Genomic DNA, 15,369 nt, shown 5'->3' on the forward strand with positions numbered 1-15,369 from the left:
AATAAACAAGCAAGGAATTCTTCACATCATAGTTGCTAAGAGCATTGTTTAATATGTAGACAGTAGCTCACAGACATGGACACTGCGTACCTCCTGTAGGCATTCCAGAGTACAGTGACCCTCGGACCGGAACTCAGGCATCCCTGGAGGGATGGTATGGAAAAGGCTCACCCAGAGGCCAGCTTCGATCACCCCAGCATCATATTTCCTTATATCCATCGTATGAAATAACCTTAGCCCAGAACTATCTATTAAGCCTGGAACAAAAGCACATAATTAAAAGTGAGTTGGGATTCTTAAAAAGAAAGTTTCTATATTCAGTTGAAATGGATTCACTCATTTTCTGTAAAATCTCACAAGGTTAAGGAATACAAGAAGAGATTAATGGACCCCAGCAATCATTCATCAACAGAAATTAAAACATGGGTCGCCATATTGTTTGCAACCTTGGTAAACTCACAGGCAAACTAGGGAGAGATGTTTGAGTTACTGAGCTGATTTATTTCACAGTTATCTAATGTAGAGAGTAGAAACTACAGCCATTCATTAGAACATAGAATAACCCTCCAAAAGTTTTATTTCATATTATTTAGAGATAAAGTTCAATATCATTTACTTAGGGGTACAAATCCCTCAGGCTAGAATCCATCTGCTAATAAACTACTAAAGATTAACTTTCTTTATAGTTTGCCACCATTCTCTTATGTTTTTAAGTCATTCAATCAACACACTGGTATTACATCTATTACATTTACTACTGTGAACAGTAAGTACTACATTAGGCAGTGTGAAGATTAAAAAATAAATAAGGCACACTCCTTGGTTATTATGAGCAGGGAGAATTATAAATCTGTTCCACTAACTTTGAAATTAATTGACTTCCTTCACAATACTGAGTTTGTACCTACAGCCTTAAGAAGTTTCTAATTCCAGGAAGACTTTGTAGACCACCCACCACATACTCCTGGCTAGATCAGGCCACCAAGTTAAATCTCTCGGAGTGCCAGTTACCACCCTTTTGGATCAAATGACATATGTTTAATTTTACATTAATTTCTATGAGTATCTGATTATTGCTCTTTCCAACTGAACTCTAATTTCTATGTGGGTGGGGACACTGAGTTTTTCACTCATATGATATCCTTCAACTCAAATTCATAGCATATTGGTACTCAGTATTTAGAATAATGGCATAAATCAAAGTAAAATAATTACTAGAGGTTGCTTCTATTGACAATTTCACATTGAACTTATCATTCTTTAGTTTTGGAATATTACATAAGTAAATCAGAAATCAAATGCATGTCTTTACACTTATCTCTCTACCACATGACATAGTTGCACTACATAGTTCTTGAATATATTTGACTTGCCTGCCACATAACAAAATGCTTAATATTTTTAATATGATGGACGGAAGCTTTTCCATATGGATAGTTAAACAGAAAATGTTTTATGAGCATCATATATTTGGAACTAATTTATTACAGAGGGGAAAAAGGTTATTACTGAACTTCCTAATAGGTATTGGAATGACCACACATACCCATTTGCCTGGTTTGTGCTGGTTAATGACTACTGTCCCAGGGTAATTATGGATAGTAACCCCTTTCACTCCAAAAATGATCCTAGTTTGGATGAAAAATGTTTAGGTTCATTCTTTCTAATATTGGTTGCTATTTTGCTTCACTTCTGTTAAAGACAAGTTACAAAACTTTCTTAAACTCATAGGTAAAATATATGAAGAATGAACTCACCTTTCTTATGTGTCGGGTTATCATAGTGGACTTCTAGAAGCACATAGTGAGGATCTAATGGAGTGCCAAGGGATAATCCAACATGAGGTGGATAGGAAAAACCCTAAACATGGAAAAATCCATGAGTCAGTGTCCTTTGAAAGTCCCTGAGCTCAAACATTCTCAAAGATATTTCAACCTTTTAGAACAAGATTACTCAATCATTGATCAAATAAAATGACTTAAGGAAAGAATCCTTTCCTTTGAAAATAAAAATACTCCACTCTCATATCAAAAAATAGTATGAAAAACTTTACTTATAACTATTAGCACTCTATTATGTGAGAGGGAAACATGATGATTGTGTTACAACTCGGTAATTATCAGCCCCACCTCTCCACCAATGGCCCAGGCAAAAATCACAGTCTCGCAGGTGAGGAAGGCGTCGGGCATGTTGGGGTGGTAGCACTCATGGCCATAGTCCAGGACACTGTCATTGAAGCTGCTGCTGCACTGATAGAGCAGGATGTGGTGGACCAGGTTCTCATGGCCCCGATGTATCACTGGCTCCACCTACACAAACACAAAGGAGATGGGGATGCTATCGATGAAAACACCCTGTGATATCCCACCACAAGCACAAAACTAGCATGGATGACTATCTGTTCTTCAAAGGGATATTCTCAAGTCAGGTGAAGATTATGTGGTTCAAGTATAATCTGTTCTGGAGACTATGATGATGATGGTGATAATCGTGATGACAACAGCAACAACAAAGATTAGTTACCATTCACTCTGAGAATGACAGGACTTTGCTAATCTGCTCTCTTTGTTTTAAATTCACTTTTGTTTCCATTTACCCATTCTGCAGAGCTGCTGTTTCAAAACTTGCTCACTCTCTCTTCTAGGCTTCACTGAACATTGCTCCTCCTCCCTCTTCCCCCTTTCCCCCCCGCAAATAGAAGGGAAAAAAAAAGAAGAAGAAGAAAACATATCTTACTCTCCTCCACCTCAAAAAGTTATTTTACACATCTCTACTAGAGATTACAGATGGTGTCTCATTCATCTTTATAAATACATGGGAGTGGGCACAAGGTAGGGCTCAAAAATGGATATTTTTATTTTAATGATAAATAAAACATTCTAATAACAATTTTATTATTAGATGTTTGGAGAGAAAAAAAAAAACTCAAAACCATGTTGTTAACGATGTGCTCCTGGGACAATGTGTGACTTGAGAGGGGGAAACTGGAAAAGGGTTAAAATAAAATGGGCAAGGAAGTTGGCTTGGTTCTTTGCCTTGCCAGGCTGGAAGTGTAACCATTAGCTAAAGGGTTCTGTCAATCAAGAAGCCCTGGTGTGCTCCTAGATTTCCAACAGTTTGGCTGTCTTAGAGATCATCAACATTTGTGTCATTTGCTCTAATCAGTCAAGTGCAGACATTGAATTTTCAAACCTTTGCCTGATCTCAATTTTAGACTTGCATATTTAGATGAAGTGTTTTTAACCATTTTCTCTGAGAGTTTTGCATTTTTAAAAATATTTTTCCATAGCTTTTCTCTTTTCTGTAAGAAAATGTGAGCAGCCAAAAGGGAAATTGTATGTAGTGGGTAGAGGTCTGAAACGAGCAGCAAAAGAATTCAGGTTTTTAAATTCTGTTTTGTTTTGTGTGACATGATGAATCACCCATAAACTCACCCATACTTTTTTTTTACATCATATTCATGGAAATAACATTTCACATGGTTTTGTTTGTACTTGTCTTGTCTGTAAAAGATCATGAGCCCTGAAGCCAGAAATGATTTTCTATTTTGCTTGAAAATGACAGTTATTGTGCAAGCACAGTTGCAAAATAAACAATGATTGCACAGAAGTGTAACCCAGAATTTCTATTAGAATATAGCTTCCATATCTAGATTGAGTTGTTCTGTGAGACTGGACTTATTTGGGTACCTCAGTACTCCAAAGGATACAGGGCACTGATAATACATCAACAGCAAAATATTCAGACATGTAAGATTTTTGCTAAATGCCTTATAAGTTTAGGAGAACTTGAAGGTTGTACTGATCTCTACAAGGAAGGCCCTGCAAAGGAGCCAATCAGTTTCGAGAGAGTTGGCTGCTGTCAAGTCAGCCTCAGGGAACTAGAAGCCTTTGTTGAGGCATGGTGACAGGAGCTAAGAGTGTGGGTGATGATGCTGGCAGGTATGGAACTTCAAATAAATTGTTAAAAAATATTTTAAGAGGAAGTGTTTTTGTTGTTGCTGTTGTTATAAGAACAATTGAAACTAACACCAAGTTCCCAGGCTACCAATACATTCTTTTATTCCATACCTACTATTTCTACAGATACCACAGTAGTTATTCCATATATTTCACTTAATATTTATAACATATCTATAAGCTAAAATGTTATTAGCTTTCTTTTCTTACTGATGTGAACACTGAGACTCAGAGAGATCAGGCAACAAACCATAGTACCACATTGTGATTTGAAACTAGGCTGCTCTGATAGCACAATCTCTTTTACTGCAGTGCATAATTGCAGAAGATGTGTTGGAGGGGCACCAAGGACCCCAGAAGTTGCTGCCAGTGGGAGGGAGGATGAACACCTTCAATAAAGCAGGCTAGCAGGCAACATCTATCATCAGTGGAAGTGATGCTACTACTAGTTAAGGCCAAGAGGTTCCCCTTCGAACCACTAGCAAGAACCACCACACAACCCTTCCATCAAAGAACCATCACCAGTGTAATAGCAGTATGCTGAGTGTCTGCTGGTCTCTGTGCCACCCCCTTCCCATAGCTTGTCATTGTGCTCTTCCCTAAAGAGAGCAGACACCAAGGCCTCTGTTTGAAACCTGGTAAGATCTTCAAGGAGAATTCAAGTCTAATCTGACTTCTGGATGACAAACTGAGGGTTCCACCTGAAAAAAAAAATGAGGATTTCTTGAGAAAAGAACTACTTATAAAAGAACAAGGAAACTTTCTGTGAACCTGGGTGCTGATGGTGGAATAATATAAAAAGGCTTGGAAGAAACAAGTCCTTGGCAACATTGAGAGGGTTTGAGAGCTGAGACAAAGAAAAAGAAAGGCTGTCTTGATAAGCAAGGATGGCCTGGCCCTTCTGGGTGATCTGTGAGCCAAGGTGCATGGCAGAAGAACAGCCTTGGAACCAAAACACAGAGGAGAAAGAGAGGGGAAGACTTCAACCTGAAGGACTTTTTAAAAGACTTTGTCAATTCAGCACAGAGCTTTGGGATACACTTGTGAGGTCTTAGCAGTAAAATAGAAAAGAAAGAAACAATACCATAAAGCTGCCAAAACAGGGAAAGATCAAGGAGGAAATTAACACTGACCGTAAAACTGAACCTGGAGAGTCAAGAGCTCCTATTTATACTGATTTTCCTGACCCCATTATCTCTTACCATCTCTATGCAGGTCAAATAGGCACAAGACAGCCCCTGCAGCACAGGGCATCTGTAGTAACTATTCACTGAACTGAACATGAAGCCAGCATCAATGAGGTAGGGTCCCTAAGTTTCCTTCCAGTTTCTTGATTATCTCAACTCCAGTACTTTCCTGGCATCTCATATGAGCGACTAAATCTAACCCTCACACCCCTGAACTGGCCATGTTTTCCCTCCCCTTAAATTCTTTCCAACCCTCGTTCCTGATCTTTCAGCTTGTTCACATCTTTCCAGTCACTCAACCCACCATCTTCTCCCGGGAGGCCACCTGTGTGCCTCGCCCACAGATCCCTTACGCCTCATTGGCACACTGCCAGCTGTGGCTCAATCCTGCAATCTGCCCTTCTGAGTCTCTACTTAGAACGCTGAGGATACACTTTCTTTTCTTTCCTTTTTTTTTTTTTTTTTTTTGCATCAAACAAAAAACCTTTTAATTTTAATTAATTGGATAATTATGTCTATGGTCCTCTTTACTAAGAGAGTGTGTGTATGTAAATATATATACACTTAGTAAAAATATACACACTTAGTTCATATATATGAACATATAGATATATGTTCAACCAGGGAAAAGCATTTAAAAAATACTTTGGCTGCCTGATTAACCAGAGTCAATAAATGCTTTGTTCTCAATACTTATTCAAAAGGTTTTCCTCCGTGAATTACAATAATAGGCTTTGTTGTGACATATTTATACCACAGCAAAATTTGATCTACTTCATTTCCCTATGTCTCCTTTTTCCTTTCTCTTCCTCTCTCCCGCTAGTCCCCACTCTCTATTATTACTGGTCTCCCCTCTATTTTCATGAGCTACGTTTTCTCCACTTTTCCTGTCTGTCTTCCATGTATGAGAGAAAACATGAACATTTACATTCTGCCTACGTGTCCGTCAGCAGATGAGTGGATAAAGAAAATGTGGTGTATATATACACCATGATGTTTTACTCTGTCATGAAAAGTGGCATTATGTCATTTACAGGAAATTAAATGGAACCAGAGAACATCATGCTGAAGAAATAAGCCAGACTCAGAAAGTCAAAAGGTGAAGATACACTTTTATAACCATTCTTATGAGACCTCAAATTTTATAACTCATACTTTTGCCTTGGTACATCAATCTTTATTTTGTTCTGAATTCTGTCCTGTCCCCTGAAGTGGCTATTCTGAACGTTTCCCAGCCTATGCACACTTCCTACTCTGCACTTCGTAAATTAATTAATTATTTGGATGAGACAGAGGGAATTTCTTCCCATTCTGTAGCTATGTAGTTGCATGAGGGCAGATATGGATGCAACTTCGTACCAAGGACACAATATAATTGCAAAATCTTAAGTGCAGCAATCCATTCTAGGATGTGTGTGTGTGTGTGTGTGTGTGTGTATTGGAGATTGAACTCAAGGTGTTGTAAGTGGTAGGCATGCATGCCAATGAGCATCCGCATCCCAGTCCCCATCAACCCATTCTATATATTCATCTTTAAATGAATGAAGGAACAAAAATGATTCAAAGAATCTGTACTTGGTGGAGCCTCACAGAGTGGGTTGAGACATGGAAAAACAAGAATCAAGTGACTGAGAAGTGGGTTAAGACAAAAAAAAATTAAGTGTTGCAAAATTCCATAGTACTTAAAGCCAACAAACCATTTCAGAACAGGAGGTAGGAAAATCTTAGGGGAAACATCATTCTTCTGTCTTTGAAGGAAGGGTGTCCTTGACAAAACTGTGCCTCTTTGCTTGTCCCCTACCACCAGCACTGACTGAGAAAACAGATTTGGTTCTGAAAGGACTTATTTTTGAAAGTAGCTGAGAATCAACAAACTTACAAATCCATATGCAGTCCTCCAACAGCCACTTACCTAAACATTAGCACCTGCTGAAAGAAACACATTTTTTTTTACCTAATTCTACTTATTGATGAACAGCATCTCCTCAAAATTTGTGTTCACTTGGTCAAAAAAGTTTAACACCAAAAAACCAAATAACCCCAAAAATAAATGGATAAAGGAAATGAACAGACACTTCACAAAAGAAGAAATACGATCAGTTAACAAATATATAAAGAAAGTTCAAAATCTCTAGCAATTAGAGAAATGAAAATTAAAACTACTCTGAGATTTCATTTCACTCCAGTCATAATGGCAATCAAGAATACAAGTACCAATAAATGTTGGCAAGGATGTGGGAAAAAAGGTACACTCGTACATTTCTGGTAGGATTGCAAATTGGTGCAACCACTTTGGAAAGCAGTATGGAGATTTTTCAGAAAACTTGGAATGAAACCACCATTTGATCCAGTTATCCCATTCCTCAGCATTAAAACAAAGGACATAAAATTAGCATAAGCTACAGTGAGGCAGCCACATCAATGTTTATAGGAGCTCAATTCACAATAGCTGAGCTATGGAACCAACCTAGGTGCCTTCCAACAGATGAATGGATAAAAAAAGGTGGTAAATATGCACAATGGAATATTGATCAGCCATAAAGAAGAATAAAATTATGCCATTTGCTGGTAAATAGATGGAACTGGAGACTATCTTGCTAAGTGAAATAACCAGTCCCCCCAAATCAAAGGCCCATTGTTCTCTCTGACATGTGGATGTTAACACACAATAAGCAGGGGGGGGAGGTCAGAACAGAATTTCATTGGATTAGACAAAGGGGAATGAAGAAAAGGGAGGGGTGATGGGAATAGGAAAGATAGTAGAATGAACTGGACACAACTTTCCTATGTTCATATATAGACAGACAACCAGTGTAACTCCACATCATATACAACCATAAGAATGGGAAGTTGAACTGTGTATGTATAATATGTCCAAATAGATGCTATTGTCATGTGCAACTAAAAAGAACAAATAAAAAATTCTAAAAAATTTATGTTCACTTGGAACCTGAGAATATGACTTTATTTGGAGATAGGGTCTCTGCGGATGTAATAGATTCAGATGAGGTCATACTGGATAAGGATGGGCTCTACACCCAAGGACTAGTGTCTTTATAAGGGAAAGGAAAGGGAGATTTGGCCACAGACACACACAGAGAGAAGACGGCGGAAGGCCAATGAAGGAAAAGTTCTCCCCACAGTTGTGGAAGGGATACTGGCTCTTCCCATCCCTTGATTTCAGACCTCCATTAAGAGGATCAAGTTCTGCTGTTTGAAGCTGTCCATTCATCATGGCTATCTTAGGAAACTGATCTGGCCCCCATCCCCAATTTTAAATCATGAACTAAGGACTTGCAGATTTGTACATTTAGACCTAGCTTGGGATTGTTCCTGTAATTATTGTGACACATATTGTCACAGATATATGTTTCCCTTCATGATTGAGGTTAAATAATGTCTTTCTCTGTAGTTAAACATATGTATGTCCTGCTTCAGTTTTTAATTTGGGAGTAAAAAGAGAGAGAAATGCCTTTCTTGTCCTATCCAAGTACACTAAGCTCTATTAGAGAGACACAGGGAGGTAACTGCAGCTCTTTTGAGCAATTTCCCTAACTAAGCTCATTCTTCCAAGTCTATCAATTTAAGATGTGGCTTCTTGCTTGTTGAAACATGCATGGAAGAATGAAACAGTTCTGCAAAGACAACTTTAAGCAGAGCTCAATAAATTAAAAATTAAAACAAAGGGAAGAGGTAATGGGTGGAATCTGTAATGAGCTGGAAATTCTGTAAATCCCTATCACTCTTCTTCTTGCCTGTTCTTGTTCCTGGCACTCTGCTTTACATACCCACCTGAGGCCCAGGTTGCTGTCCACATAAAATCCCATAAATTATCTCTGACAAAGGGCATCCAAAGGTTAGCTGGCTCATGAAGGGGTTCTGCCTATGATAACATTCCAGCCAGAGCTAGCAACATAGGTAGATCCCCTTGTGATCCCGCATGTGGCTGTGGTGATGCATGCTTTACCCTCATGACCACTGGGTGGGGGGCTCTTCAATCTAACAATACTTCTCAGTAATGAAAGGTAACTAAACTGAACAAGGGAATAGGATCTTCACCCAAAGATACTCCACTCTGAGAAAAATCAAGGATCAAAGCAAAGCCCAATTTGCTGATGTAGTGTCAAGGTGTCTCAGAAATTCATCCTCTCACAGCTCTGGAGCATGAACGGACTGGCAACTAAATCCCAGAAGGTGACTGCAAGAAGAGGTCATGTCAGATACAGATGAAGAAAAGGGATGAAGAAAGAGGAAGAACTGAGGAAGAGGGAACTCTGGGAATAGTTCACCCCTTACTGCAATCAGAATTCTCAGGGGAACTGCCATCTTCATACCTGACCTTGCCACCAGGCACAGTTGACCAGTTCAGGGATAGATATCAACCTCCTAGTCTTGCCTTGGGAATTTTTCAAACTATAAAAAGAAATATTTTTATTTTTCAAACTATAAAAAGGAATCTTCTAGAAGCTGGATATTGTGAGGTTCAGAAAGTCCCAAGGCCCAGCAAGTCCAAAGTCCCTGATATTTCCCAGCACATGGAAGTGTGCAGGGAGATGAGAGAGAGTCAGCACACAGAAAAGTACTAGAGGCAGTTAGGACAGTCTTAGCCAAGGTTTGAACACCAACTTTAAATTGGTTTTGAAACCAGCTATATCTCTGCCGTTTTGTGGTTTACTTATTCAACCTTCCTGTTAATTACTAAATCAATTCTTTTTCTTAAGGTACTTCAACTTGGGTTTCTGTTACTTGTTGCCAAAAGTCTTAATGAACAAACTCAAATATATATCATGAATTCATTGACACATATGTGCACCATTCACAGGTTACCTGAAATTGTCTTTTCTCTTCTCTTAGGATCACTGTCACATAAAATGCTTATAGTTTAATTCTCCTTTTTATTTACCATTCTTAACTGGATCTGGGTAAGTTAATAACAACAATACTTTAGTAAATTCCCTGGAAGAGCTAGATGGGAGAAAAAAATCACCCCCTCTATTATACACAAACGTCTTTCTCTTCTGCTTACTGAGTCTTGAATTAAAGCTGTTTTACATGATGAATATGGAAGTTTCCTTGAGAGACACCATTTACTGAATGTGAACTAATTAGGTCCTTTGGCCAAACACCTCAGGAATATAACAAACAAAATGACTTCAAAGAAACTTTCTAACACAACATGATTGGTATGTATGTATGTATATATATATATATATATATATATATATATATATATATATATATTTCTTTGAATTTTAACAGGTTACTCATGAACTGTCAAGTAGCTTTTGGCTCTATATTAACACGGAAATTAATTTTAAGTCAATTAGATATTTAATAAATCAGAGATCACTGTATCTAAGAAATTAAATGAACACACAAGTAGTTCAAGAAACAAGTAGTAATCTCCTGTCAATCAGGAGAGTGTGCCACCAACCAGCTGTGTGACATGATTGTGTGCAGGTAACAGCACACAGCTCTTATGTTCCATCAAGCCCTAGACTATATACATTTCATACACAGAGTCTATAGACATTCATTTTAATCCTCCAAACAAACCTTATGGAATTACTCCACATTTCACAGAAATGAAAAACAAAGTGCATATAAGTTAGGGACTTGTCCAATGGCAGAACCCAGATTTGACTTTGGGGATCTGGACTGGGTCAGGCTCCCAACCACCATGTTGATATACTGTGCTTTAATGGCAGGGCAGTAGAAAAGACAGTGCCAGTGGTTCACCAAATCACATTAGGTGCCTTCACCTTTCCTGTGCACTTGCCACCCACATTAGTTCTGTAGGCCTTATTTTTAATTACTTTCATCTGAGACTTTCATCAGAGATCTGCTCTTGGGCTCACTTTGCAGACAGCAAGTAGTTCCACAACATACACAGGCCTCTGGGGCAGGTGAAAGGCACAGGGCATGATGCCCACAAGTCTTGCCTCAGATGGGACAACTTGGAACATGATCTGTGTTCTCCCTGACCAATTTGAAACTGACCAATTTATATGAAGTTAAGGTTGGAACTATAACTGGATCTTGCCATTGTTCTGGGTCTTGCTTGTCCCCTGGTCTAACTCTCCTCCATGCAAGTGTGTTCTCCTGGAACTTCCTTAATAAATCATTTGCACATTAATCCATGCCTCAATAGACTGCCTCTAGGAACCCAACCTAAGTAGCATAATGGAAAAGCAATTTTGGACCACATTTTCTTGAGTTTGTGTCTTTCTTTATTACTCTTGACCTCTGCTTCTAGCTGCTTAAATTCCACTCATCTCCTTAACCATAAGTCAGTGATAACAGGACTTATTCATGAGATTACTTGCAAATTTGATGGCTGGTACATGGAAAGCAATAGGCGCCTTGTAGGTGCTCCAACAATAACACTGGTATCATTATCACAAATTCTATGCTGATACTTAAATAAACTTTAAACATTGTGCCCTCATAGACAAGTAAATCTACATAAGTAAACCAATTAACAAGTTCTAGTATTTCAAGATCTAATTTTAAGGCTTGTGTGCCACTAACATTTAGACAAAAACACATTGCCTTAGTCAAATGCATTGTTGTATCATATACAATCATCAGATTAATATGTGTGTCTACCATTTCAATTTGTTAAGGATTTGAACTTCTGATTCATATGTATAAGACAGAGCTATATTTTCTCTGCAGATATTTTCTTAAAAATGGCCTCCTTTTCCCAAAAGAAACTTGCCAAGTGAGTTTATAAAGTTTTGAGTATAAATATTCCTCGTCCCTCTGATATAAAAGTATTTTCTCTGAAGAGCTGTCTCTCTTTCCTCATTCATTCATGCATGCACTCAACTGACAAATATTGTTACCTGGTCCCTCCCCTAATTCTCTCCCCATATCTATATGCCATGTGTTCTTTATTAGATGCTGAGGGTAGAAACAATGATGCAGAAACATGAATCTGCCAGTTGTATGGTCCATATTCTAAAACAGTGGAGAAGCCGAGGTCAGAGAATGATGCCTTCGTCTCCCTGCCAGCATCAATTCCTCCATGAGACCTTTACCAGGGTCCTGAGTTTCTTAAGCACACCATTTGTCTAAGAAAGATCCCCACCTCTCTTGAAGCCTAAACCCATTTGTGCCATCCCATCCTCAACATAAATTGAAACTGACCAATTTATAGGGAATTACAGGACTTTGCATTATGTGGCTGATAGCTATCCTCTCCTTTCTCTTGGATGGGAAAGAGGAAATCTGCCACCTCAGGAGTTGGTGCCACTACTTCTCTACCACATGGGAAAGTAACACAAGCTCAAAGTGAAGCTAAGTAGCTCTTAAAATATCAGAATCCCTGAACTAAGGGATTCGCTTCAAGCAAATACAAGCAACACTCATTTGAAATAAAAATGGTCTTGGGGTTGGTGTAGTTGTAGTGTTTCAGGTAGCCTTTTCACTGCTATGACTAAAAGACCCAATCAGGACAATTGCAGAGGAGGAAAGGTTTATTTGAGGGTTCATAGTTTCAGAGGCCTTAGACCATACAAGGCAGGCTCCATTCCTTGGGGCTTGAAGTGAGACAGAACATCCTGGAGGAAGAATGTGGCAGAGGGACGCACCTCATATGATGATCAGAAAACAGAGAGAAACTCTAGTGGCCCAATACAAATATGTACCCCGTAGCCACAGCCCCAATGAACCACTTCCTCCAGCCATACCCCACCTGCCTCCAGTTACTACTCAATTAATCCCATCAGGGATTAATTCACTGATTAGGTTAAGTCTGTAGCCCTATCATTTCTCCTCCAAACCTTCTTGGGTTGTCTCACATGTGAGCTTTTGGGGGACACCTCACCTTCAAACCATAACAGTCAATGACAGCCATTTTTCCAATCACCCTTTATGTGTTGCTTCCCCTTTCTAGACAAGCAATGGAAACTGAGGTGACTACCCAGGTCTGAATTAAGTTGAAAATCTGTTCATTCATACTTGTGGGGGAAAAGTACAAAAGAGACTTCCCACAATTACTAGTGGCTGAGCCTGGTTCTATAGTATGTTTGAAAAACCAATAGAACATTGAATATTTGGAACATACTAGAAGAACATGACTCATTCTAACTCCTATTGCTCATCTTCAAGCTTCCTTCAAGTTACTTTCTAGTCACAACAATCATACCTGCCCACACCTCTTATCCATCCTACCTGAATTAAACCAATTGCCACCTACTTACCTTCTTGGATGTTGCTATGGTATGAATGTGTCCCCTGAAACTCATATGTTAAAACTTAATTGCTAACGTGATAGTATTAAAGAGTGGGGCCTTTGAGGAGTGGTTAAACCCTGAGGACAAAGTCCTCATGGGTAGAACTGCAGCCCTCATACAAGGGCTTGAGGGAGTGGGTTCATTCTCTTTCCCTTCTCTCTTCTCCCTTCTGCCATAAGAACACAGAAATAAGTGTCCATCATTGTTTTCTTAAGCTGGGAGTTGTACACAGTGGTGCTCTCCCACTGAGTTCCATCCCTTTGTATTTATTTTTTTTAAATTTTAAGATATAGTCTCACTGTGTTGCCCAGGCTGGCCTTGAACTTGTGATGCTTCTGTTTCAGCCTCTGAGTAGCTGGGACTATAAGCAGGCACCACTTCACCCAGCTAAGGATTCATATTACCTTGAAAGCAGACAGCAGCCCTTACCAGTCACCAATGCTAATGCCTTTTTACTTTTTAATAAAATTGCAAGTTGGTGCAGCGAATATGGAAAGCAATATGGAGATTTCTTGGAAAATTGGGAATGGAACCACCATTTGACCCAGTTACCCCTTTCCTCAGTCTATACCCAAAGGACTTAAAAACAGCACACTACAGGGACACAGCCACTTCAATGTTTCTAGCAGCACAATTTACAATAGTCAAACAGTGGAACCAACCTAGATGCTCTTCAATAGATTAATGGATAAAAAAAATGTGGCATATATACACAATGGAATATTACTCAGCAATAAAAGAGAATAAAATCATGGCATTTGCAGGTAAATGGATGGAGTTAGAGAAGATAATGGTGAGTGAAGTTAGTCAATCCCAAATATCCAAATGCCAAAAGTTTTCTCTGATATAAGGAGGCTGATTCATAGTGGGGTAAGGAAGGGGAGCATGGGAAGAATAGACGAACTCTAGATAGGGCGGAGGGGTGGGAAGGGAAGGGAGGGTGCATGGGGTTAGAAACAATGGTGGAATATGATGGACATATTATCCAAAGTAAATGTATGAAGACACAAATTAGTGTAAATGTACTTTGTATACAACCAGAGATATGAAAAAATGTGCTCTGTACGTGTAATAAGAATTGTAATGCATTCCGCGTCATATATAAATAAAAATATTAAAAATTTGATTTTTAGTTCTATTATTATATATTAATCATACATACTTATGAGATTCAGTGTGATATTTCAATACACGCGGATAGCAAGACCTCATCAAATCAGAGAAGTTGGCCTTTCCCTCTCCTTATCATTCCTTTATGTTTGAAGGCTTTGAGCTCCAATCTTCCAGATCCTCATAATGCCAGTGACTTCACCTTGGGCTTCCCTTACATGAAATAAACTTCTGTTCTTTATAAATTACCTAGGATAAAGGGGTGTGTGTGTGTGTGTGTGTGTGTGTGTTTTATGGCAGCACAAATGGACTAAGACAGGTGTTCAGGAGCTACTTGCCTCTGGAGAGCAGGATCCCAGCTAGATCCTGTTCCCAAATCTGCCCTTTTCACCTTGTTTGTTAATCTGACTATATTATTCAGAGGCTCCACACCAGCCCTCATGTGGCTGATCAAGTCCACTCCTTCTGACCTCAGGGCCCACTCTCATTGGCTGTGCTTTGCCCCATAGTCCTTCCCTTTCTACCTGTGTCCATTTTTACCACCATGATTTCACTCTTCCTGTCTTCCCCATCCCGTAAGACATCCTTGTTCAGCTTCACTTATTTAAATCCTATCAATTTTTGAAACCCAGGTTTTGCTTTCCCTGGATGCATTCTCTGATGCCTTTGGTTCACCTGGGTCTTGTTATCTTTGAGTTTCTTTCAGGAGGCAGCACTATGTGGTATCCCGACATCAAAGACTTGGTTTAGAATCCAAAGTCTGTCACTTAATAGCTGTGACCCAAGGCAAATTACTTAACCTTAATGAAACTCAGTTTTCTTATTTATAACATGGAAATACAAGTCAGCTTTTAATCTGTTATAAAAATTACA

At 38.9% G+C, this 15,369-nt stretch overlaps 1 protein-coding gene across 1 annotated transcript in view; it reads right to left on the reverse strand.

Moving 5' to 3' along the window:
- The window catches only part of Moxd1 (monooxygenase DBH like 1), an 82,751-nt gene that overhangs the window by 20,291 nt on the left and 47,091 nt on the right, over positions 1–15,369 (reverse strand). The window contains exons 5-7 of the mRNA XM_046448521.2: positions 2,130–2,309; positions 1,758–1,860; positions 91–257 (exon numbers count right to left, since the gene is read on the reverse strand). Coding sequence (XP_046304477.1) covers positions 91–257; positions 1,758–1,860; positions 2,130–2,309 — 450 coding nt within the window. The remainder of the gene's footprint in view (positions 1–90; positions 258–1,757; positions 1,861–2,129; positions 2,310–15,369) is intronic.

The sequence above is a fragment of the Marmota monax genome, unplaced genomic scaffold (assembly GCF_021218885.2).
Source record: "Marmota monax isolate L192 unplaced genomic scaffold, Marmota_monax_Labrador192_F-V1.1 WCK01_AAM20220418_F8-fsc00030, whole genome shotgun sequence".
NCBI lineage: Eukaryota > Metazoa > Chordata > Mammalia > Rodentia > Sciuridae > Marmota > Marmota monax.